Source organism: Stenella coeruleoalba (assembly GCF_951394435.1).
Source record: "Stenella coeruleoalba genome assembly, chromosome: 5".
NCBI lineage: Eukaryota > Metazoa > Chordata > Mammalia > Artiodactyla > Delphinidae > Stenella > Stenella coeruleoalba.
In genome coordinates, this window is record NC_137150.1 from 61,792,636 (window position 1) to 61,816,607 (window position 23,972).

Here is a 23,972-nt window from a genome sequence, read left to right on the forward strand (position 1 = left end):
TGTAAATATACTAAAAACACTGAACTGCACACTTTAAATGAGTGTACTATATAGTATGTAAATTATATCTCAGTAAAGCTGCTAAACAAAACTAAATTGAGTGACATTACAAAATAACTGACCAGTACTTACCAAAAAGTGTCAAAGTCATGAAAAGCAAGGAAAGACTGAGGAGTCACCACAGATGTGAGGAGACTAAGGAGAAGTGAAAACTAAATGCAATGGGGGGTCTTGATCTAATCCTGGAGCAGGAAATGATACTGAAAGGGGAAACTGTTGAAATTCTAGTAAGTCTATAGCTTACTTAGTAATATTGTACCAGTATTAATTTTACGGATTTCATGTACTATTATATTATGGTTATATAAATTGTTAACATTAGGGGAAGTATATTAGGAAACTCTCTGTACTATTCTGCAACTTTTCTGTAAATCTAAAATTATTTCAAAATGATTATTTTTTAAAAGATAGAAACTTAAGAGATATTTCAACCAATTGCAATGTATGAATTTATTTTGATCCTGAATTAAACAATAAACTGTTGAAAGAAAAAACACTTATTAGCTAAGTGGGAAAATTTGAACAGAGTGGATATTTAATGATATCAAAAAATCACTGTTAATTTTCAGCAGGATAATGACATTGTAGTTATTTTTATTAAATAATTCTTTTCTTCTAGAGATAAATGCTGGAATATTTACAGATTAAATCATAAGATTTTTGTTTTTTGTTTTTGTTTTTACTGGGAAAATAACTTTATTTTGTTTGGGGGAGTGGTAGGTGTCCAGTCTCAGAAATTCTGGAATTGCTTCTTGGTGCTGGTGGCCTTGGTGACTCTGAGCACGCTGAAGGGTACAGATGAAATAAGACTGTCTATAAGTCGATCACTGTTTCATATGGTGATGGGTATCTAGGATTCATTATACTATTTTCTCTACTTTTGTGTATGTTTAACTTTTTCATTATGAAAATTTTTTTTCACTGATTGTTTCTTTCTCTTTGCCTCCTTTCTGTTACAAATCCTAATCTCTTCTCAGGCAGATGCAAGCCTCAAACCAACCATAATGATGTCATGTATTCAGAAAGATAAAGAAAAAAGCACATTACTGGCTCTCAAAATATTGTCTACAATTAAACTAGTATTATTGTCACAAAGTTTAAGACAGTGATTCCCAATTTGGGGGTTGTGGACCCAGGGAACCAACCTGTGGGGTTGACGAATGCACAAGTATACCAAGTAATGCCTGTAGATGGAAAAAACAACATTATATATATAAACAGGCATTTATATATACATATATGTACACATATATAACTATCTTTAGAGGTATGTTCTTAATTTCCAAATACATGGGGTTTTCTAAATTATCTTTGTATTACTGATTTCTAACTTAATTACACTGTGGTCGGAAAATATACTTTGTGTCAACACATGTCAAACTTGAATGTGCACATGAATCCCCTGGGGGTGTTGTCAAAATGCAGTTTCTGACGCAGGAGGTCTGAAGTGGGGCCTGAGCTTCCACATTTCTTAACAGGCTTTATTGTGCTGCTGCTGCTCTATGAACCATACTTTTCAAAGGGTCTATCTGACACCAATTTCTTGCAATCTGTTGAGATTTGCTTTATGCACAGTTAATGTTCACAAACATTCCACCGGCATTTGGAAATAATGCATATTATCTCATTACTGAGTGCAGTATTCTACATAAATTCATTAGATCAACATGATTAATTGTGATATTCAAGACTTCTGTATCCTATTCATTTATCTGCTTGACTTACCAAATACTGAGAGAAATACATTTTAAATCTCTTACTCTGAGAGTGGATTTGTCAACCGTTTCTTACAGTTTTGTAAATTTTTACTTCATATGTTTTAAAGCTGCATTTGTAGGTGCACAGAATTTGAAATGTTTTATATTCCTGTGAATTAAAGTTCTATCATTATAACATGACCAGTTCTATTTCTAGCACAGCTTACCGACAGATTAGTTTTGGACAACATTTGCCATCTTTTTACTTTCAGCTTTTCTGAGTCCTTATGTCTTAAGTGTATCGCTTGTAAACAGCATATTGCTGCATTCTATTTCTTGGTCCAGTCTTTATGTGAATAACGATCTTAGAATTTTTTTAACTCTGATCACCTCCTTCCTGACTTATACATATAAGTAATTTAGTACTTTCTTTTTTTGATCCTCTCCAATTTAGACATTAATATTTTTGGTATCAATATTTGTTTCACTTTACTCATATATTTACAATATTGTTTACTAGATCTTCCACCTTGCAGCTAAGACCTTTGTTCTGGAATTTTCTCCTTCTGCTTGAGGAAGTGCTGTTCAATATACTGTTCAAAATGGTGGAAATTTTCTATATCTGCACTTTCCAGTATACTAGCTGCTAGCCACATGTGACTACTAAGCACTTGAAATGTGGCAAATGTGATTACATTACTGGATTTTTTATTTTATATAATTTTAATTTTAATAGCTATATATGGCTAGTGGCTGCTGCACTAGACAGTGTAACTTTAGAAGGTCAAAGTCCTTTAGTCAAGGTCTTCTTATGATCAATTGTCTCAGTTTTTGTTTATCTGAAAATGTCTTTATTTCTTGTTCTTGAAAGATCATTTCTCTGAGAAGACAATTCTAGGTTCGCACACTGTTCCTACAATCCTTGCTCATTTGGATTCAAGACCTTGATGTTCAGGCTGGTCTGCTTGGCCACACTTTTTTTCCTCTTGGCAATACTGCCTCAGGAACCCTACTGGCTCTCCCATCCAGCCTGAAAGGTCTACTAACAATTGGTGAGTAGGTTGGTGCACGGCAATTACCTCTAGGGGGTGGTATTGCCTAACTCCACAGGCCACCCTCCAGTATCTCAGGGTCTAGCCAAAGTACTGTTTTATGTGTGTCAATCGCTTTCTTTTTTTCCCACACCCTTCTCCTTCCTTAAGTTTTGTTGGTTTTTGTTTCGTTTTGTTTTGTTTTTTTGCGGTACGCGGGCCTCTCACTGTTGTGGCCTCTCCCGTTGCGGAGCACAGGCTCCGGACGCGCAGGCTCAGCGGTCACGGCTCACGGGCCCAGCCGCTCCGCGGCATGTGGGATCTTCCCGGACCGGGGCACGAACCCGTGTCCCCGGCATTGGCAGGCGGACTCTCAACCACTGCGCCACCAGGGAAGCCCCCTCCCTTAAGTTTTTAAGTGCAGTTTCTTTTGAATAACCTCAACCTGTTTCAACTGAACTTTTTTTTTTTTTATGTTGAGCCTTCTTTTAATTTATTTATTTTTATTTATTTTTTGGCTGTGTTGGGTCTTCGTTTCTGTGCGAGGCCTTTCTCTAGTTGCAGCGAGCGGGAGCCACTCTTCATCGCGGTGCGAGGGCCTCTCACTGTCGTGGCCTCTCTTGTTGTGGAGCACAGGCTCTGGACGCTCAGGCCCAGCGGCCATGGCTCACGGGCCTAGTTGCTCCGCGGCATGTGGGATCTTCCCAGACCAGGGCTTGAACCGGTGTCCCCTGCATTAGCAGACAGATTCTCAACCACTGCGCCACCAGGGAAGCCCTCAACTGAACTTTTGAGAAAGTTTAAAGAATATTTTTCCTCAACTCTCATCCTGGACAAAGAGGATTGTCATACCTCTAGAGACTAGTTACACCTCTGGAGGTGATAGTGAAGATTCCAGGGGGAGAAAAAAAAGAGACAGAGAGAGACCAGCAAGCTAGGACATGAACAGTAAAAACCTCAGCTATCCGATAGCATATTAACAACCCTCAACTTTCAGAACAAATACTCCAGACCTGCAAGTTATTAGAAAAATAAACACTCATGCAGTGAATAATTGGCTCTGATCACTAAGCAGCAAGTAAGCCCAGCTGAGAAGCATGAAAGGCCTTAAGCTTTACCCTGAAAGTGCTCTAATCCATCGGTTCGATGCATACAATAAACAGAGCACTGACTGTTTAGCAATGTCTAGAAAAGTCCAGCTCTTGTACATGTATCAAGGGTGCCCTGAAGGGGACATATCATACCATTATTTTGACATCTTTACAGGTAGAACCTGAAAAAAGTGCCATTTAAAAGTTAGAAGAGGGGCTTCCCTGGTGGCACAGTGGTTAAGAATCCGCCTGCCAATGCAGGGTACACGGGTTCGAGCCCTGGTCTGGGAAGATCTCACACGCCTCAGAGCAACTAAGTCCATGTGCCACAACTACTGAGCCTGCGCTCTAGAGCCCACGAGCCACAACTACTGAGCACACATGCCACAATTACTGAAGCCCTCGCGCCTAGAGCCTGTGCTCCGCAACAAGAGAAGCCACTGCAATGAGAAGCCTGCGCACCGCAACGAAGAGTAGTCCCTGCTCGCCACAACTAGAGAAAGCCTGTGCATAGCAACAAAGACCCAACACAGCCAAAAATAAATAAATAAAATAAGTAAATTTATAAAAGTTAGAAGAAAACACAGGGTTGCCAATGATTTCTTGGATATGACACCAACAGTACAGGCAACAAAAGAAAAATATAGATAAGTTGGACTTCATCAAAATTTAAAACATCGGGCTTCCCTAGTAGTGCAGTGGTTAAGAATCCGCTTGCCAATGCAGGGAACATGTGTTCAAGCCCTGGTCCTGGAAGATCCCACATGCTGCGGAGCAACTAAGCCCGTGTGCCACAACTACTGAGCCTGCGCTCTAGAGCCCCCGAGCCACAACTACTGAGCCTGCATGCCACAGCTACTGAAGCCCGCGCACCTAGAGCCCGTGCTCTACAGCAAGAGAAGCCACCACAATAAGAAGCCCGTGCACCACAACAAAGAGTAGCTCCCGCTCACCGCAACTAGAGAAAGCCCACGTGCAGCAACGAAGATCCAACGCAGCCAAAAATAAATAAATAAATAAATTTATTTATTAAAAAAAAAATTTAAAACATTTGTGCATCAAGGGACACCACCAACAGAGTAAAAAGGCAATCTATAGAATTGGAGAAGATATTTGCAAACCATATATCTGATAAGGGATTGAAATCCAGAATATATAAAGAACTCCTACAACTCAATGACAACAAAACTGATGTTTTTTTAATATTTATTTATTTATTTGTCTGCATCGGGTCTTAGTTGCAGCACATGGGATCTTTGTTGCTGCGTGCAGGATGTTTAGTTGCAGCATGCAAACTCTTAGTTGCGGCATGTAGGATCTAGTTCCCTGACCAGGGATCAAACCCAGGCCCCCCTGCATTGGGAGTACAGAGTCTTAACCACTGGACCACCAGGGAAGTCCCAACAAAACTGATTTTAAAAAGAGCAAAGAAAAAAAAAAAAAAGGCAAAGGACTTGAATAGACATTTCTCAAAAGAAAATAGACAAATGGTCAATAAGTGCATGCAAAGATGATCAACATCACTAGTCATTAGAGAAATGCAAGTCAAAACCGCAGTGAGATACCACTTCACACCGGTTAGGATGGACATTATAAAATAAACGTTTTTTCAAAGAAAATAACAAGCATTGGTGAGGATATGGAGAAATTTGAACCCTTGTGCACTGTAGGCCAGAATGTAAAATGGTACAGGTGCTGGAAAACAGTATGGTGGTTTAAGATTAAACTATACAATCCAGCAATTCTACTTCTGGATATATACCCCCAAAAAAGTGAAAGCAGGGACTCAAACAGATATTTATACACTCATGTTCGGAGCAGAATTATTCACAATAGCTAAAACATGGAAGCAACCCAAGTGTTCATTACAGATGAATGGATAAGTAAAATGTGGTGTATACATACAGTGGAATATGACTCAGCCTTTAAAAGGAAGGAAATTCTGATGTATGCCACAACATGGATGAAACTTGAGGACATTTCATGCTAAGCATTATTTCACTTAGCATTCTTCCATGCTAAGTGAAGTAAACTAGTCACAAAAGAACAAATATTATTTGATTCTACTTATATGAGGTACTCAGAGTAGTCAAAATCATGTAGACAGAGAGTAGGATGGTGGTTGCCAGGGTTGAGGGGAGAAGAGAATGGGAAATTATTGTTGGATGGATACAGAGCTTCAGTTGTGCAACATGAAAAGAGTTCTGTGGATGGATGGTGGTGATGGTAGCACAACAATGTGAATGTACTTGATAGCACCGAACTGTACACCTAAAAATGGTTAAGATGGTAAATTTTATGTTATGTGTACTTTAACACAATTTAAAAAACAAAACAGGGCTTCCCTGGTGGCGCAGTTGTTGAGAGTCCACCTGCCGATACAGGGGACACGGGTTCGTGCCCCGGTCTGGGAAGATCCCACATGCTGCGGAGCATCTGGGCCCATGAGCCATGGACGCTGAGCCTGCGGGTCCGGAACCTGTGCTCCGCAACGGGAGAGGCCACAACAGTGAGAGGCCCGCGTACCGCAAAAAAAAAACCCATAAGCTTCAGCTTGAGGAGCCTGAAATTACTTCTACTTATTTGTCTAAAGTTGATGAGATTCTCACTTACTGAGTGGCAACAACCACTCATTCATTCAGCAAATATTTATTGAGCATGTGCCATGTGCCAGGTACTCTTCTAGACCTGGGATACAGTAGTGACTAAAACAGATAGAAAGCCCCAATTTTCACAGAGCTTGCATTCTACACTGGGTGATATTCAAGACTCATTTTGAAAGCTTAATGGCAATATATTAATTTACAAAAAGAACCAGAACTGACGGTTGACCAAACGGTCTTTTAACATATGAAAACATGTTCAACCTCACTCAAACTAAGAGAAATACAGGGCTTCCCTGGTGGTGCAGTGGTTAAGAATCCACCTGCCAATGCAGGAGACACGGGTTCGAGCCCTGGTCCAGGAAGGTCCCACATGCCATGGAGCAACTAAGCCCATGTGCCACAACTACTGAGCCTATGCTCTCGAGCCTGCAAATCACAACCACTGAAGCCCGCATGCCTGGAGCCCGTGCTCCGCAACAAGAGAAGCCAACGCAATGAGAGAAGCAACTGCAACAAAGAGTAGCCCCTGCTCTCTACAACTAGAGAAAGCCCGCGTGCAACAACAAAGTCCCAGTGCAGCCAAAAATAAATTAATTAATTTTTTTAAAAAAAGAGAGAAAAGAATCAAAATAAAATAAAATTATTTTTTTAAAAACGAGAAATACAAATTAAAACTACACTTCATTCCCCTATAGATTGACAGAAAGTCCAAACTGTTGACAACACACTCTGTGAAGCTGTAGGGGAACAGGCACTCTCATACACTGCCAGTGTCAGGGCAAAATGGCACATTTTCCATGGATAGCCATTAAGTAATATAACACCATGAGCAATTAAGTCTCAGCAGGTTTCCCAGTGAGTTCAACAGCATATCTCCTGCCATGGGAATTGAATTCAATTTGAACCAGTCACTCTCCTTTAAGAACAAATTCTAAGAAATAAATGCAAATGTATAAAGATATCAATAGGAAGATGCTAGTTGCAGCATTATTTGTAATAGCAAAAACTGCAAAAAATCTGAATGCTTACCAGTTGAGAAACGGTTGGATAAATAATGGTATATGCATACTACAGAATGTTATGGAATCATTGAAAATAGCTAGGTTTGTCTACATTCCACCATATATTAAATAAAAATTAAGTTGCAGACAAAAATGCATCATCATAATATTAGCTAATACTTAAGTTGTACTGACAATGTGTCAACAGTGTTCTAAGGGCTTTTCAACCTTATGACGTAAGTACTGTTATTATCCCATTTCAAACATGAGGAAGTCCAGGCATAGAGCGATTGTGTAACCTGCCCAAGAATAAACAGCTAGTAAATGACTAGAAGCTGGAATGGAACCCAGCTCTGAGGATTATATGCTAGGGTACCACATTTTACTTACCTATTCATACACTTGGGTTGCTTCCATGTTTTAACTATCATGAATAATGTTGCTATGAGCACGGATGTATAAATATCTGTTTGAGTCCCCGCTTTCACTTTTTGGGGGTATATATCTAGATGTAGAATTGCTGGATCACATAGTAATTCTGTGTTTCATTTTTCAAAGAACCACCATACCGTTTCCCACAGTGCCTGTACCATTTTACATTCCCACCAACAGTGCACAAGGATTCCAATTTCTCCACATCCTCACTAATGCCTCTTACTTTCTGGTTTTTGGTTTGGGGTTTGGTTTGTTTGTTTTGATAAGTCATCCTAATGAGCATGAGATGATATTTCACTGCAGTCTTGATTTGCACTTACCTAATGATTAGTCATGTTAAGCACCTTTCATGTGCTTGTTGGCCATTTGTATACCTTCTTTCAAGAAATGTCCATTCAAGTCCTTTGCCCATTTTTGTTTCATTGTTGTTAAGTTTTGAAGCAAAAAATAAAAAAAATAACAACCGGTCGAGAAAGAGTCTCCTTAAGACCCATCCATTAAAATCTTATGCATCCAGCTACCTGTCTACAGAATTACAAGGCCTGGATTTACCACTCACATTTTCAGAGGTGTCAGGAGTCATTTAAAATTTTCTACAATTGGACCTATTTCCCATACCCTCAACACACCCCCACGCAACCCCCTCGTGTGTGTACTCGCACAAATTACTAGTCCTGTTTGTTTACTCACCCATCTTTTGTAGGACAGTGGAACATCTTCTTCTACAATGTACGCTCATTTTAATTGAAAACTTTTACTGAGTTGCCTTCTGCCTTTCCTTCTCCAGGCTAAATTTTCCAAAATTCTGAAGAAACAGTTTTCGCTCAGCACTCTCATTAACTGGTAGAGGGAAGAAATGACAGACTCCTCGGACCCACGAGGAGGGTGCCTGAGTAACGCGGGCCAAGCCACAGCCGCCAGATGGAAACAAACCTCAGCCCTTGGAACTCCGAATCCAGACATGCAACGCGGCCGTGGGTGGTAACGACGCTTGCAGAAACTTTGAGGAATCGATGGTGGAACTCCGACAGTTCTCGTGCTGGAAGAGCACGGTGCCTTGCTGGCCAAGTTCCTTGTCCACCTAAGGACACCCAAGCTGCCTCACCTCGCTTCCACCACGTCCCCAAGGTCCCGCACTTCCGTAGGCCTGGCTTACCCGCTGCAGCCCACTGCCTCTTTCCCCATCTGGTGTCGCGCCTCTCAAGACTCGGGCCTTGCGGCTTACATCTTCCAGGCCTACTCAACTTTAGAGTGTTCGTGGTTCCACCTTTATTTCCAATCTGATTAAGGCACAGAGTAGAGCTTCAATAAATCCTGATAGGCTGAATTAGTGAATAAATGAAGACATCATAAAATAATAAATTTTTATCCACACATGGCAGAAAGATTGTGGAGCTATGACATCATATGGATTGGGTTCCAACACCAGTTCTTCCACTTACTAGCTGGGTGAACTTCACCCCACTGAGACTTGAAGAAATGTTTGTTGGGGCTTCCCTGGTGGCACAGTCGTTAAGAATCCGCCTGCCATTGCAGGGGACACAGGTTCGAGCCCCGGCCACACAGGTTCGAGCCCTGGCCCAGGAAGATCCCACATGCCGCGGAACAGCTGGGCCTGTGCGCCACAACTACTGAGCCTGTGCTCTAGGGCCCACCAGCCACAACTACTGAGCTCACGTGCCACAACTACTGGAGCCCGTGTGCCTAGAGCCCGTGCTCCGCAACAAAAGAAGCCCCTGCTCTCCACAACTACAGAAAGCCGGCGCGCAGTAACGAAGACCCACAGCAGCCAAAAATACATAAATAAAATAAATTTAAAAAGAAAAACAAATGTTTGTTGAACGAATGGATAAAATTTTCTCTCAGAGACGTGTGACGAACTAAGTGCGATAATGCTTGTATCATTCCCCGCCACGATCAGCGCTTAATAGAATTACTACTCTCCCTTCTATTCCACGTTCTGTATTTATGTAGACTGTGAGTGCCCTGAGGGAAGGAATGTCTGACTCGGTTCTGAGCTCCCCAGGGTGCTGGGTCACATTAGGTGATGAGAATGAAGACGGAGGACCACAATTTTTAACATGCTCGGGGCGGAGAAGATTACACATCCAGAAAGGATCTGGCCGCTTCGCAGAGACCACGTGTCTCATTATCCCCCAAGAATCTCAGCTTGCTCACGAACAAATGACAGCCGATAATACTTGCAGGTGGAGTCTGCAGTCCACAGGACCCCAACCCCGGGCGCCTCAACATGCGGCCACGAGCGCCGCAGGGCCTCAGGCCGTGCTCCTTCCTGCTCAGCCTTCAGGCAGGTCTAGGGGAGACGCATGCGCATTCCTTTCTCCTCAGCTCCTCCCGGCCTCCCTTCGCTAGTGCTTCGCATTTCGAGTGCTGGATCTTTTTGTCCCCTACTGCGTGCCGTGTCAGTTTCCGAGCGGAAGTGGTGACTGTGAGAGAAGAAGATGGCGGCCTCTGTGGTGGCGCCGCCTGATGTGGTGGCCGGTCGGCCCAACAAGCGCAGCGGCAGCGGGCCGGCAGGCGGTGGCAGCGGCGGCGGCGGCGGTGGAGCAGCCAGAGGGGCGGAGGAGGAACAGCCGCCGCCCCTACAAGCAGTTCTGGTGGCCGACAGCTTCAACCGCCGCTTCTTCCCCATCTCCAAGGACCAGCCTCGGGTGAGCGCCGCGCGCGAAAGCTGCCAGAGGGTCCGGAGGTGGCGGAGCTAGACCAAGTTATCTTTTTGGCTGCCTAGTGAGGCGCGCTCTGGAAGGACTTGTGTCCACGGTCTTTCCCAGAAATCGGGTTTATCTGGTTAGGAAAAAGGCGGAGAGACCGTCTAAAGCCCTGACGACTGCCTGACCAAGTGAATGGCAGGCAGATTTGGGCACTTGTAATGCTGTCCACCTCAGGTCTGGGAGGCCTGCAGGGGCTAATGAAGAAGCAGTGCTTGTGAGAAGCCTTCACCTGGGGATTCAGTGCCTCAAGAGGAGGCTGCGCCGCACTTATGTAGAGGAAAGAAAAATCCTTAGGTGAAAGGGACTGTCACCTCCTTTTGCCTCCAAAAGGGAAGTCATGTGCCTGAAAAAAGAGCAGGCTGGTCTGATTCCATAGTAACAGCTGTTTTGGATCTCTTGTAGTGTGCTTTTTTTCTTTTCAGGTTTTAGTGACAGCTAGTGCTATCTGTCAAAAGGAGAACAGAACAGGTTCAGTGGCTGGTTGCCCGCGTCCCCAGTATTGTCCAGACACTGGGGAACTGGACTGAGCTAGTCCTAGGGATTGCTGGGTCATTCAGCAGTCCCCAGTTCAAAGAAAAGGACTTGCATTCAGTTCAGGAAAAACCTCTTTGACTCACCACTCCCTCTAAATAGTCTAATGGCTGTTTATTTTGTACAGTTGATTGGGATGGCTAGCCCCTGACTCTTAGAAAGGGATCAAGGAAGGAAATTTTATGGGAAAAAAAGCATGAGTGGTACTTAAGCTTCTGGAGATGTAATTGATTTCTATATTATCCTTTGTCAGGGATAGTTTGGTGTTCTATACCAGCTCTGTGTCTGATGCTAAGCAAGTAGATTCCATGCCTACTATATCCCAATTGCAACCCATTAGACTCTGATGTTTAGAGTATGCCATGAACATTAAAGGCAGCAGCCTGATTAGTTTTAAATAGGAAAGATAAAGTAAAAACTAGTGTTTGAAAATACTGATAGAGGAGTGAAAATTGTGGTTGGAATGGGGAAAAGAATGATACTCAGAGGACCCTCATGACTTTTTTTCATCTCCTACCCTCAGGTCCTCTTGCCCCTGGCCAATGTGGCGCTAATTGACTACACTCTGGAATTTCTGACTGCCACAGGTGTACAGGAAACCTTTGTCTTTTGTTGCTGGAAGGCTGCCCAAATCAAGGAACATTTATTGTAAGGCTCTGCAACTTTTCTTTCCATGTTTCACCATTTTTTCCCAGTTTCCTTAGGATGGATATAACTAAATAAGAGGAGATTATGAGGGAGAAAAATGTGTTTGTTTGGATCCCATCATAAGGTCTAAGGGCATTCTCTTCACTTAGGAGGTGAGCAGCTGAAGCCATGACAAAGATTAAAGAATAGCATTTGGATTTTTTCTGAATCTCACAAAGTTTGTACCCAATGGGTTTTGCTTTTTATTTAGTGGCTCCAATATGCAAGTTAAAAGAGTAATATCTTTGTTTTTCCACTGAGCTTCTAAATATTGAGCTCTTCCTCATTTTTGTATTCCTGGTGCCTAGCTTAGTACCACGCACATAGTAAACACTTAACAAATGTTTAGCGAAGTGTTTTTGAAAAAGAGTGAATCTCAGGATTTATGGAAGCTTAGGAAATAAAGACTAGGATGTTAGCATGGTCTCCATCAAACAGCTCCTAAATTTGGTATGAGGTTTAGAAGGAGAAAAGTGGCATGAAATGTGTGTTCCCAGGATACTTTGTATAACCTAAGTCTCAGCGGGATTTTTAGTTCAAATCCGTGTTTAGGGACAGGGGTCAGGGTATGGAGAGGAAATAGTTTCTCTAACCCATAAAACAAGACTAGTGACAGACTATGCTGAAACCATTAATTATAGTTCATAAACCTCTTTGAAGTCAAGGATGCTGACAGGAACCCAGAAAAAGCCATAGCAAAGGAGTGTGAATGTTGAGTGGGGAGAAAAAATAGGGAAGCTCTGCATGATGTTTATGCTTGGTTTACTCATCCCCCTCACCTCCCTTCCTTTAGGAAATCCAAGTGGTGCCGCCCTACATCCCTCAACGTGGTTCGAATAATTACATCAGAGCTATATAGATCACTGGGGGATATTCTCCGTGATGTTGATGCTAAGGCCTTGGTGCGCTCTGACTTCCTTCTGGTGTATGGGGATGTCATCTCAAACATCAATATTACCAGAGCCCTGGAAGAACACAGGTCAGGATGGGAAAATGGTAGAGATGAGGTTTGGGACCAGCAGAGCCCTAAGACTGCTTTTTTGCAACTCTCTCCCTCCTATCCTTTACAGGTTAAGGCGGAAGCTGGAAAAAAATGTGTCTGTGATGACGATGATCTTCAAGGAGTCATCCCCCAGCCACCCAACTCGTTGCCATGAGGACAATGTGGTAGTGGCTGTGGATAGTGCCACAAACCGGGTGCTCCATTTCCAGAAGACCCAAGGCCTCCGACGTTTTTCTTTTCCTTTGGTGTGTGGGTATCTGGGGTCCTTGAGGTGGGAAAGTGACAGGCTTCAGCAGGAGAGATGAGTTAAAGTCCTTGTAGGGACTTCCCTGGTGGCACAGTGGTTAAGAATCCACCTGCCAATGCAGGGGACGCGGGTTTGAGCCCTGGTCCAGGAAGATCCCACATGTCATGGAGCAACTAGACCCGTGCACCACAACTACTGAGCCTGCACTCTAGAGCCCATGAGCCACAACTACTGAGTCTGCGCTCTAGAGCCTGTGAGCCACAACTACTGAGCCCACGCGCTGCAACTACTGAAGCCTGCACGCCTAGAGCCCGTGCTCCACAACAAGAGAAGCCACCACAATGAGAAGCCCGCGCACCGCAACAAAGAGTAGCCCCTGCTCGCCACAAGAGAAAGCCCGCACGCAGCAATGAAGACCCAACTCAGCCAAAAAGAAAATAAATAAATTTATTAAAAAATAATAATAATAAGTCCTTGTAACTTCTCCCCACAGAGCTTGTTCCAGGGCAGTGGAGATGGAGTGGAGATTCGCTATGATTTACTTGATTGTCATATCAGCATCTGCTCTCCTCAGGTGAGCTCCTCAGGGCCAAGCCTGCACATCTAAAGAGTAGAACTCTGAGGGTTTATTATCACCCCCTTAAAAGGCCAGGGTATATTTCTTCTCCTTCATTCTCTTATCTACAGCAAATAGGTGCTATCATCTTGACCCCAGTATCGGCAGACTTTTTTGGGATTCTGGCCCATATCCTGCTGTCATAGTGTCTGATAGGTCTCTGGGGGGCTTGTGTTTGCTTCCAGAGAATAATGCTTAACCTTGGCCCCCTCTGACTTCCCCACACAGGTGGCTCAACTCTTTACAGACAACTTCGACTACCAAACTCGAGATGACTTTGTGCGAGGCCTGTTAGTAAATGAGGAGGTAAGAAAAGCTCCCAATGCCTCGTTAGAAGAAGGCTGTGATTTTATCTCAATGCTGATAAATTTGGTCCCCCTTTTTTTCTCTCTCCATTTGCTTTTTTATTCTGCCCATTTTTAGGGCACAGTAGACCCTACTGACACACAAAAGCAAAAGATTCATTTGTGGTTTTTGGCAGATCCCCAATACCATCTGACCACCAGTGACATGCTAAAAACATCTCAAGATCAACAGATAAATTGCTAAAAACATGAACATCCACCATTACACATAATGTGAAAGTTTGTTTTCCCTTGGGAAGGGTTGGGGGAGTTTTGGTCCCCTTTTATGTTTTATTAAACCTTAGGAGAAAGGAAAAGAGCTGGAGAGGAGAGGGAAGCAGTATACAGAGAAAAGTCTCAGGCCACTTGGCTGTGACATTGAGAGGCAGTAGGAAACTTAAGAAAGTTAGAATAGAATTATACCTAGGATGTTCTTTCTCTCTTGCTTGCTTGAGTGACCTCTCTTTTTTTCTCCTCATTCAGATCTTAGGAAACCAGATCCACATGCATGTGACAACTAAGGAATATGGTGCCCGGGTCTCCAACCTACACATGTATGCTGCTATCTGCGCTGATGTCATCCGCCGATGGGTCTACCCTCTCACCCCAGAGGCGAACTTCACTGACAGCACAACCCAAAGCTGCACTCACTCCCGACACAACATCTACCGAGGGCCTGAGGTCAGCCTGGGTCATGGCAGCATACTGGAGGAAAATGTGCTCCTGGGCTCTGGCACTGTCATTGGCAGCAATTGCTCCATCACCAACAGTGTCATTGGCCCCGGCTGTCACATTGGTGAGTACAGGTGGGGAGGTCAAGCTGGCCATCCTAGGAGCAGGAACCTGGGGGAACCCCATGTCTCTAGAAAAGGATACAGAGGGATAGTCCCAGAGAATAAGGAACTAGAGTGGCTGCCTTAATAAAGGAAGAAATAGGGATGTAAAAACAGTGATACTTTAATTTGTGGCCTGTGAGCCTGTTATTGGGTGACTCTTCACATTTCAGGGTACCCTATATTCACATTCAGGACCAACTGGGTAATTAACATGCAATAATAACATCTCTTTAGTGCATTGCAGTTCACAAAGGGCTTCTGCATACATTATTAAAAACCTTGTGAGGTAGGTATTATTTATAGATAAGTTTATAGATAAAAAAGCTGTAAGGTTGTCTCACCCAAGGTCATAGCTAGTAAGAGGCAGTGCTGGGACTTGAATCTGAGTGTTCTGATTTTAAATCCAGTGTCCTTTCTACTCTTAGTAACTTGCTTTGGTTATAAGAAAGTGATGCTTGTAATGGAACCACCCCTTTAAAAGAACAACAATAAGATTCTAATTCTAAAATGTACAAGAAGAGGTGGAATAATTTGGTTCTACTTTTAGGCATGGATTTAATTCTAATAAGGTTCTTGAGCTCAAGGAGTCTCCAGAAATCTTAAGGGTTCTCAGGTTCTTAAGTCCAGTATGTAGTCTGTAATTGTTGTAAACCTGGTGGAGTGTAGTCAGGCGTCTCTGGCCCAAGTTTAGGGAGAGGGTATTGCTGGTGAATTGGGGAGGGAGTAGTAGAGCTTGGTGGGAGCTGTGCTGATGTCAGTCAGCCCCATTCTCCACAAACGGCCCTGGTCTGGAATTGGGGCCCTGGGTGACCAGGAATCCTTCCTGTCCTGAGCCAGGTGATAATGTGGTGCTGGACGAGGCCTTCCTATGGCAGGGCGTCCGAGTGGCTGCTGGAGCACAGATCCGTCAGTCTGTGCTCTGTGACAATGCTGAGGTCAAGGAAAAAGTTATCCTGAAGCCACGCTGTGTCCTCACTTCCCAGGTAAGAGCTGTTCCACACTGCACATAGGCCCCAAGTTGAGTGGTGGTTATGCTGAGCCAGAAAGGGGCCTTATGTCCACCCAGTCCACCCTGAATTGAGAGTCCCAATCCAGTGGTTTCATTTACCTTCTATTTGGCTTGGTAAATAAAAGTCACTCTGATTTTCAGGATGTACTTTTCCCCAACACACTAATCAGTCTGTGCCACCCACTCCTTTTTTCTCCTCCAGGTGGTGGTAGGCCCAGATATCACGCTGCCTGAGGGCTCGGTGATCTCTTTGCACCCTCCCGATGCAGAAGATGATGAGGATGATGGTCAGTTCAGTGATGATTCTGGGGCTGACCAAGAAAAGGAGAAAGTGAAGCTGAAAGGTGTGAGGCTCAGCAGGTGTGGGGCATCTATCTGTGTGTCTCTCTGCCCCATAGAAAAACCAAGGTTCCCCCTAAGGGGTTGGTGCTTCTACTGGGCCTTTGCTAAAGATCCGTGCCTTTTCCAGGTTACAATCCAGCAGAAGTCGGAGTTGCAGGCCAGGGCTACCTCTGGAAAACAGCAGACATGAACATGGAGGAAGAGGAGGAACTACGGCAGAATCTGTGGGGTGAGCTAAGCCTTATTCCTGCCACCCACCCTCTAAATCAGATTATTTTGAGGGAAATTGAACACTTCAGAATCAGACTACTTGTTCATTACTTTATTTATGCAGACTGAGCAGATATATTGCTCTCTGTCAATGGCTCTTTCAGTATTTTTCTCTTTTCTCACCCTTTATGGATTCTCAGGACTCAAAATCAACATGGAAGAAGAGAGCGAAACTGAAAGTGAGCGAAGTATGGATTCTGAAGAGCTAGATAGCCGGGCAGGCTCCCCACAGATGGATGACATCAAAGGTAAGTGGCCAGGGGAGCAGTGTCTGGTACAAAAGAGGAAAGCCTCCAGTTTGGTTGGGCATAAAGTCAGAACTGGATGACTTAAAGCATCCTGGAGTGATATTGGCCCATGAACTTACTCTTGCTTTGATTTTAGTGTTCCAGAATGAAGTCCTGGGAACTCTACAGCGGGGCAAGGAGGAGAACATTTCTTGTGACAATCTAGTCCTAGAGATCAACTCTCTCAAGTAAGAGCAGCTCCTCCTTATTCTCATCTCCTCGGGGTAATCCCAGGCAGGTGTAGGTTCTCTCCTACTTCTTCTCCAAATAGGAACCTGTTCCCTCGACATCCCAACTGGACAAGGCCGGTAGCATTTGGAGCAAGGAGAACATTATGTTTTTGCCTCAGCATAGACTTCCTCCTTCCAAAACCCTCTCTTTCCATGTTGTTCCATCTGACTTTCTCTCCCCCAGTGTCCTGCCAAAGTCATAGTCCCACAGTATGCTGAAAGGGCCAGTGAAGGCCCTGGTGTCACCCCAGTCTCCCCACAGGTACGCCTACAACATAAGCCTGAAGGAGGTGATGCAGGTGCTGAGCCATGTGGTCCTGGAGTTCCCCCTGCAACACATGGATTCCCCACTTGACCCAAACCGCTACTGCGCCCTGCTGATTCCCGTAAGCAAAGATTGGGGCTGGGTACAAGGGGTTGGGTGGAGACAGGTACACATCCTTACTGGGCTTGACTTTAAAGGAAATCAGGAGTAGAAGGTCTTGTGAGATATATGTTACTTGTGGTTCCTTTCTCCTTGCCTCTGGACACAGATTAGGTTCTAGAGCAGGTTTGGCTGGTCCAGGGGAGTCAAGTTAGGTTCAATACTGAGTGGCCTTTGAGATTCCAGTATTCAGACAGTACTAGACCCCAAAGGTATACCCAGAATAGACCTGGACTGTCATATTGTCTGACTGAAAATGATTTGACCAGAATGAGGTGAACCTTTAGGCTGGAAACAGGTATTCTGAGGAAGCCTGCAGCATCTGACCCCCTTCACCTTCCCTAGGAAATTTCTTTTTCCCCAGTCCTGACTGCCAGCACTCCCAAGTCCCTCTGACATAATTCCACAGGACCTGTATCATCTCCCTCTTGTCTTTTTTTTTTTTTTTTTTTTAATTTTTAAATTTTTGACCTTGCCATGTGACTTGCAGGATCTCAGTTCCCCAGCCAGGGATTGAACCTGGGCCATGGCAGTGAAAGTGCCAAAATCTAACCACTAGACTACCAGGGAACTCCCCATCTTGTCTTGAAAGACCCATGTTATCAATATTGATTTTCTTTGCTGTCCAGGTGTAGGTGCATGCTCAGGAATATATTGCAACTTCTCCTTTCTTCCACAGTTGCTCAAGACCTGGAGCCCTGTTTTTAGGAACTACATAAAGCGTGCAGCTGATCATTTGGAAGCATTGGCAGCCATTGAGGACTTCTTCCTGGAGCATGAAGCCCTTAGTACTTCCATGGCCAAGGTGAATACCACGTCAAGCCCCAAAGTCCTGCACTTACTTTGAAACAGGCCTTGGTGACCTCCGTGGAGACACAAAATAGACTGACATGAATCCGTATGGAGTTTGGTTAACAGCTTCATCCACCCCTAGTGTTGTGCTTATTGCTGGGATAGTACAGCTTGGAGCCAAACTAGTAAGGCAACCATTTGGAGGTTACCCTGGGAATGTGCAAAGCACTACCCAGCAATAGTTCCAGAAGTCAAACCTGTCCCAGTATCAGAGTGAAGAGCTCATTCTTACCTGTTTTGGAGGAGGCTGCTCCGTGTGTAGAAGGAGGCTGAGGGCCTGGTAGAGAGGTACTAGATCTTGCCTCCTCTTCCTCTGTTATCCATTATGTCTCGCTGAACCCTGCAAGGCCCCTGAGATCTCATCTCCTCTGCTGGCCTTCTGCAGGTACTGATGGCTTTCTACCAGCTGGAGATCCTGGCTGAGGAAACAATCCTGAGCTGGTTCAGCCAAATGGATACAACTGACAAGGGCCGGCAGTTGCGCAAGAACCAGCAGGTAAGTCAGGCTGCCTTCCTGTCACTGCAGTGGTTGCCTGGCTCCCTGGCTCCTGGCCTTAGACTCCAGGTGGTTGGTCCCTGGGACTCTGGTTGTTAGAGCTGTTTATCTGCTAAGGAGAAAAGGAGGGTTATGTGCCCCTCCCTCAGTAGCTCTCCGCTCTGCTTCCTTACAGCTGCAGAGGTTCATCCAGTGGCTAAAAGAGGCAGAAGAGGAGTCATCTGAAGATGACTGAAGTCGCACTACCTGCTCCTGTGGGTGTGGTTGATTGCCCTCCTGGTTTCTGGGCCAGGGCAAGTGAGCGGCTAGTTGCAGAAGGATGAGTGACCACCATCTGAGCTGAGACTTAAAGGAGCAGAGGCTGGAGCTACAGTATTCTTCCCACCGCCAGCAGCCATGTGCCTCCCATCCTGACTGGGGAGTTGAGATGAGGGAAGTTGGGCTGGATAACGACTCTGCCTAAGGAGGAGCTAGGCAGGCCCTGCAGTTAGAGGAAGGCCAGAGGAACAGCTTTGTGCTCTGGTTTCCCCTCAGGGAACAGCAGAGAGCAGTTGGCCCTCTCTGTTGCTTGTATTTGTTAATATTAAAAAACAGAGAGAGGGGTATATTTGGTTTCTCTGCAACTCTGACTGATCAGCAGTTGAAGTAGGTCAACAAAGAGTTCTCAACCTCTGATGTGGTAGCCTTTCTTAACACCTGGTGGAGAGGGAGAAGAGGGGTGTTATGGCCACTAGGTGGGACTGTGGTGCCTCGCTAGTTGACCATTGCCATGGCCATGGTGGTAGAGGGCCTAGATTCTTTTCCAGACTTTGTGGGCCAATTTGTGGTCCTGGAGTGGTGTGCCTGAACCTAGTTCTGTAGAGAGCCCTAGTCCAAACACTTTTCTGTCAGAAGGTGATGATGCCAACCATATGTAAAGTCCATTAACCACTGCCAGTCTGTCACATGCTCTGTCCATTTGATCCAGTACTACTGTCAAGAGAAGCTGGGCTACTTTTCATCTTATAGATAAGGGAATTTGCTCAAGGTCTCATGACTCTTGAGGGGTAAAGCTAAGGACTTGAGCCTCATAATCCAGAATTCTTTTTCCTTCAGCATATTCAGTGTCTCAGTGAAGGGAAATTGCCCCCAGAGGCAAATACAACCCCAAGCCAGCAATGGATATCCTAAGAACAGAGGAAGAACCTGTGAAATGGGCTGTCCCCTAATATTGAGAGAGTATCTACTGCATGACAGACATTTGTTTTTTATATACATTTATTTATTTATTTTTGGCTGCATCGGGTCTTAGTTGCGGCATGCAGGATCTTTCATTGCGGCGTGCGGGCTTCTCTCTAGTTGTGGCGTGCGGGTTTCTTCTCTTTCTAGTTGTGGTGCGGGCTCCAGAGCACGTGGGCTCTATACTTGAGGAACATGGGCTCAGTAGTTGTGGCACACAGGCTTAGTTGCCCCGAGGCATGTGGGATCTTAGTTCCCTGACCAGGGATCAAACCTGCATCCCCTGCATCGGAAGGCAGATTCTTTACCACTGGACCACCAGGGAAAGTCCCCAGTCATTTTGCTAAATACTTTTCATGTGTTATTTTAGTTAACCTTCACATCAGCCCTATGAAGTAGGTCTTATCCCCATTTTCAGATGAAGAGGCTGAAGTTCATAGAGGTCCTTTAACTGGTAATTGATAGAGCAAGGATTTGTTATTGGACTCTAGAGCTGGAATTTGTCACCTATATTGTCTCCTTTAACCTCAAACATGAGACAGGCCCTTCTATCTCACCTTTTTGAGCTCTTTGTTGCTTTCCTATAAACCTTACTCTGTTAACGCTTAAACTGTAGCAGATGTCTTTGGTAACAAGTGGCCCTCCTGGACATCACAGGTAAAATGGTTGCCTTTTCTTCATTTCAGTTGGGTGGAGAGGAGTAAGATGAGGAAGGGGATACTGAACTGTACTAAGGGGTATTAAGGGGCATTACTCAGTATTTCTAAAGAGGAAAAAACAGGCTGGCCAGGGTTTGACTTAATTTACTTTTCTTATTCAGTGAATTTCAGTTTCTCCTTTGTCAAATACAGGACCTAGTGACTAGAGAGCATTTGAAGGTTATGGCATGGACCTAATAGGGGCAGTTAAATACAAGCAACTGTAGGGTACCTCTGATTTATACCTGATGGGTGGCAGAGATGAGAAGTGGCCTATAGAACTTTTTAGGAGGAAAATATTCCTTCTAGTTGCAGTGATTAGGGAAGGCTTACAGGATTGTGACACTTGAGTGGCCTAAAAAATAGAAAGGGTAGAGGGAACATTATGAGCAAAGCAAAGGGATTCCATTTAAATATGGCAGATTAAACACATGGGCTTTGGGGACTTCTCTGGCGGTCCAGTGGTTAAGACACCGTGCTTCCACTGCAGGGGGCACGAGTTTGATCCCTGGTCCTGGTCGGGGAACTAAGATCCCTTGTGCTGTGGAGCGGCCAAAAAAAAAGAGAAAAAACTCATGAGCTTTTTACTCCAAAACCACTTTCAAATGGTAGCAAAGGAATTCTTCAAAAAAGGCACGTGACTCAATGATAAGGAAAACAGAAGGTGACAACAATGAATGAGAGACATCAACATTTTGGGGAAAAAAATAAATGGAAGGGTGAAAGTTGACCTAGCAGAGCAGAATGAGATGGGCTCTACCTGCTGAGGTGGTTATTAACAAGAAGCAAACCAGTGTGCCCTTCTGAACCCAGAAAAGGCTCAGTAGAGGGGTTAAGGATTGGGTCCTGAGAACTGGGGGTGGAATGGAGGAGAATCAGACAAAGATCTGTATGAGAAAAAGCTCCCCCAGGTCCCCACTTTATCTGATCCAACCAAGTGATTACCCCTACTTCTCCTCTGCAGGAAATGGGAGATTTAGTCTGGAGAAATGGTGGGGAGGAATTTCCAGAGAAATATCTATGAAGGTTTCCTAAACCCAAAGGTCATGAGTTTCTACACTGACAAGAGCCCATGAGTGCCCAGCATAATGAACAAAGTAACACCACGAAATTTCAGAACCTCAGGGAAAATAAATCTTTAGAACCTCTGGATTCGATAGGAGACGTGGTGGGGATGGGATTGAGGGGCTAGATTGAAAATGAGGGATTAAATGAAAGTATATGAGTGGTAGGGCTCTGAATGTCAGCACACACTGGCTTATACCCCCAGGCCAAAACTAACTAAACAATTGCAGACCAAAGGCCTACAAATACTTAGAATTTTGTTTCAAAAAAAAAAAAAAGCCATCTCCCTCTGCTCGCCGTATACTGAACACTGAAGCCTGTTAGCCTGCGTACATGGACAGAACTTCCAAACAGATTTTTAGTATCTCACTCTTACATATGAATAGACTGTTAAAGGCCACCAAACATTTGAAGAAACTTCCAACGTATGAAAGGCGGAGACCAAAACAAACAGAAAATTGAAACCAAGGAAACTGACAAAGTAGGGAGCTTTTCGAAAACTTTAGGGGGGGAAATGGCTATAATTCTCAAAACTCAGGGAAAATATTGTGTCTATGAATAAAGTGCTATGAAAAGAATTGGAGAACAAAAGAGCTTTTAGAAATTAAAAAACTATATGAATTTTCTTTTCCTACTGAGAACTGGAGGACTACAGAACCAAATAGGGAAATTATATGTCCATCCTTATATACTTATTGAATTTTTAATTGTGAATATTTTACCTATACAGTTGGATAGGGGAAAGTTTGGAAGTAATGTTAAAACCTTACAAAAAGGTGAAATCATTTGAAAATAAAATGAAATGGATGATGAAGGAGAAAAAGATAAAAGGATCAATCCAGAAGGTACAACATCTAACAGGAGTTGCAGAAAGAAAGGAAAAATGGTAGTGATGTTATTAAATAATTCAAGAAAATATTGTTGAATTTCTAGATGGGTAGGGCTCGCCCAATGCCTAGCACAGTGAATGAGCACCAAGGCACATCACCAAGAAATTTGAGAACCTCAGGGATAAATAGAACTTCCTAAAGACTTACAAAGAGTTAAAAACAAGTGCCTAGGAAAGAGATCAAACTGATCACTAAATAGCAACACTGGAAGCTAGAAGACAATGGAGTGATGCTTTCAGAATTCTGAAGGAAAATTACTTTCAACTCAGAATCATACTTTCATCTTTTCAGGTTTCTCCCCAAATTTAAAAATTTTTTTCAAAACAAAACTTTTTATTTAAGTATAGTGGATTTACAATGCTATGTTAGTTTCAGGTGTACAGCAAAGTGATTCAGTTTTATATCAATATATACTGTTTTCAGATTCTTTTCCATTATAGTTCCCCCCCGCCACAAGTTTTTATTTCCCATGCTTTCAAGGGGAACTACCAAAGGATGTGCTTTACTAAACAAAGGAGTAAAGTATCCAAGAAACTGGGATCCAACACAGGTGAGAGGTAAAGGGAGTTCTGAGAATGATGCAGAGAAGTCCCAGGATGACAGCTGTTCACAGGCTGAGACAGTCAGCAGTGCAGACCAGAGCAATGGAATGGAAGCCCCCAGGAAAGAAAACGGATTATCTAATACATTGGGCTGAATGAATAAAATATGAATTGAGAACCTATTAGAGTATGTGGAAAGATTTAATGATAGGTACACTATAGAAAAAAAAATGAAAAAGCAAGGCAATGATTAATGCTGGGACTTTCTGGTGGCGCAGTTTTTAAGAATCCACCTGCCAGTGCAGGGACACGGGTTTGAGCCCTGGTCCAGGAAGATCCCACGTGCCGCAGAGCAACTAAGCGTGTGCGCTGCAACTACTGAGCCTGCGCTCTAGAGCCCACGAGTCACAGCTACTGAAGCCCACGCGCCTAGAGCCCGTGCTCTGCAACAAGAGAAGCCACCGCAGTGAGAAGCCCACACACTGCAACGAAGAGTAGCCCCAACTCGCAGCAACTAGGGAAAGCCCGCGCGCAGCAACGAAGACCCAATGGAGCCAAAAATTAATTTTTTAAAAAAATGATTATGCCAGGAGGAAAAGTTGTAAAGGAAGCATTTATTCATTGTCAAAATGTCAATACTATATTATAAGTAATATAAGTACTGTATTATCTTAACCAAAAAATGTGATCTTATCATTTTAAGAGGTTAGGGGGAGGTGGAAGAAAGGTAAA

At 43.9% G+C, this 23,972-nt stretch overlaps 1 protein-coding gene across 1 annotated transcript; it reads left to right on the top strand.

Annotated features, from left to right (window-relative positions):
* The first annotated feature begins 10,369 nt into the window (after positions 1 to 10,369).
* On the top strand, positions 10,370 to 23,940 carry EIF2B5 (eukaryotic translation initiation factor 2B subunit epsilon). Its single transcript, XM_079923280.1, has 16 exons — positions 10,370 to 10,593; positions 11,708 to 11,832; positions 12,665 to 12,850; positions 12,942 to 13,119; positions 13,615 to 13,695; positions 13,966 to 14,043; positions 14,565 to 14,877; positions 15,755 to 15,900; positions 16,129 to 16,270; positions 16,396 to 16,497; positions 16,679 to 16,786; positions 16,923 to 17,013; positions 17,318 to 17,441; positions 18,159 to 18,284; positions 18,717 to 18,827; positions 19,003 to 23,940. The coding sequence occupies exons 1-16, from the start codon at positions 10,384 to 10,386 to the stop codon at positions 19,060 to 19,062; spliced, it is 2,181 nt and encodes a 726-aa protein (XP_079779406.1). The 5' UTR covers positions 10,370 to 10,383; the 3' UTR covers positions 19,063 to 23,940.
* Positions 23,941 to 23,972: the final 32 nt, after the last annotated feature.

Coding starts and splice junctions, on each gene's coding strand:
- EIF2B5 (XM_079923280.1), top strand. CDS start 10,384: ATGGCGGCCTCTGTGGTGGCGCCGCCTGATGTGGTGGCCGGTCGGCCC. Junction 14,878..15,754: donor TGGCCCCGGCTGTCACATTG/GTGAGTACAGGT, acceptor GTCCTGAGCCAG/GTGATAATGTGGTGCTGGAC. Junction 16,271..16,395: donor GGAGAAAGTGAAGCTGAAAG/GTGTGAGGCTCA, acceptor TGCCTTTTCCAG/GTTACAATCCAGCAGAAGTC.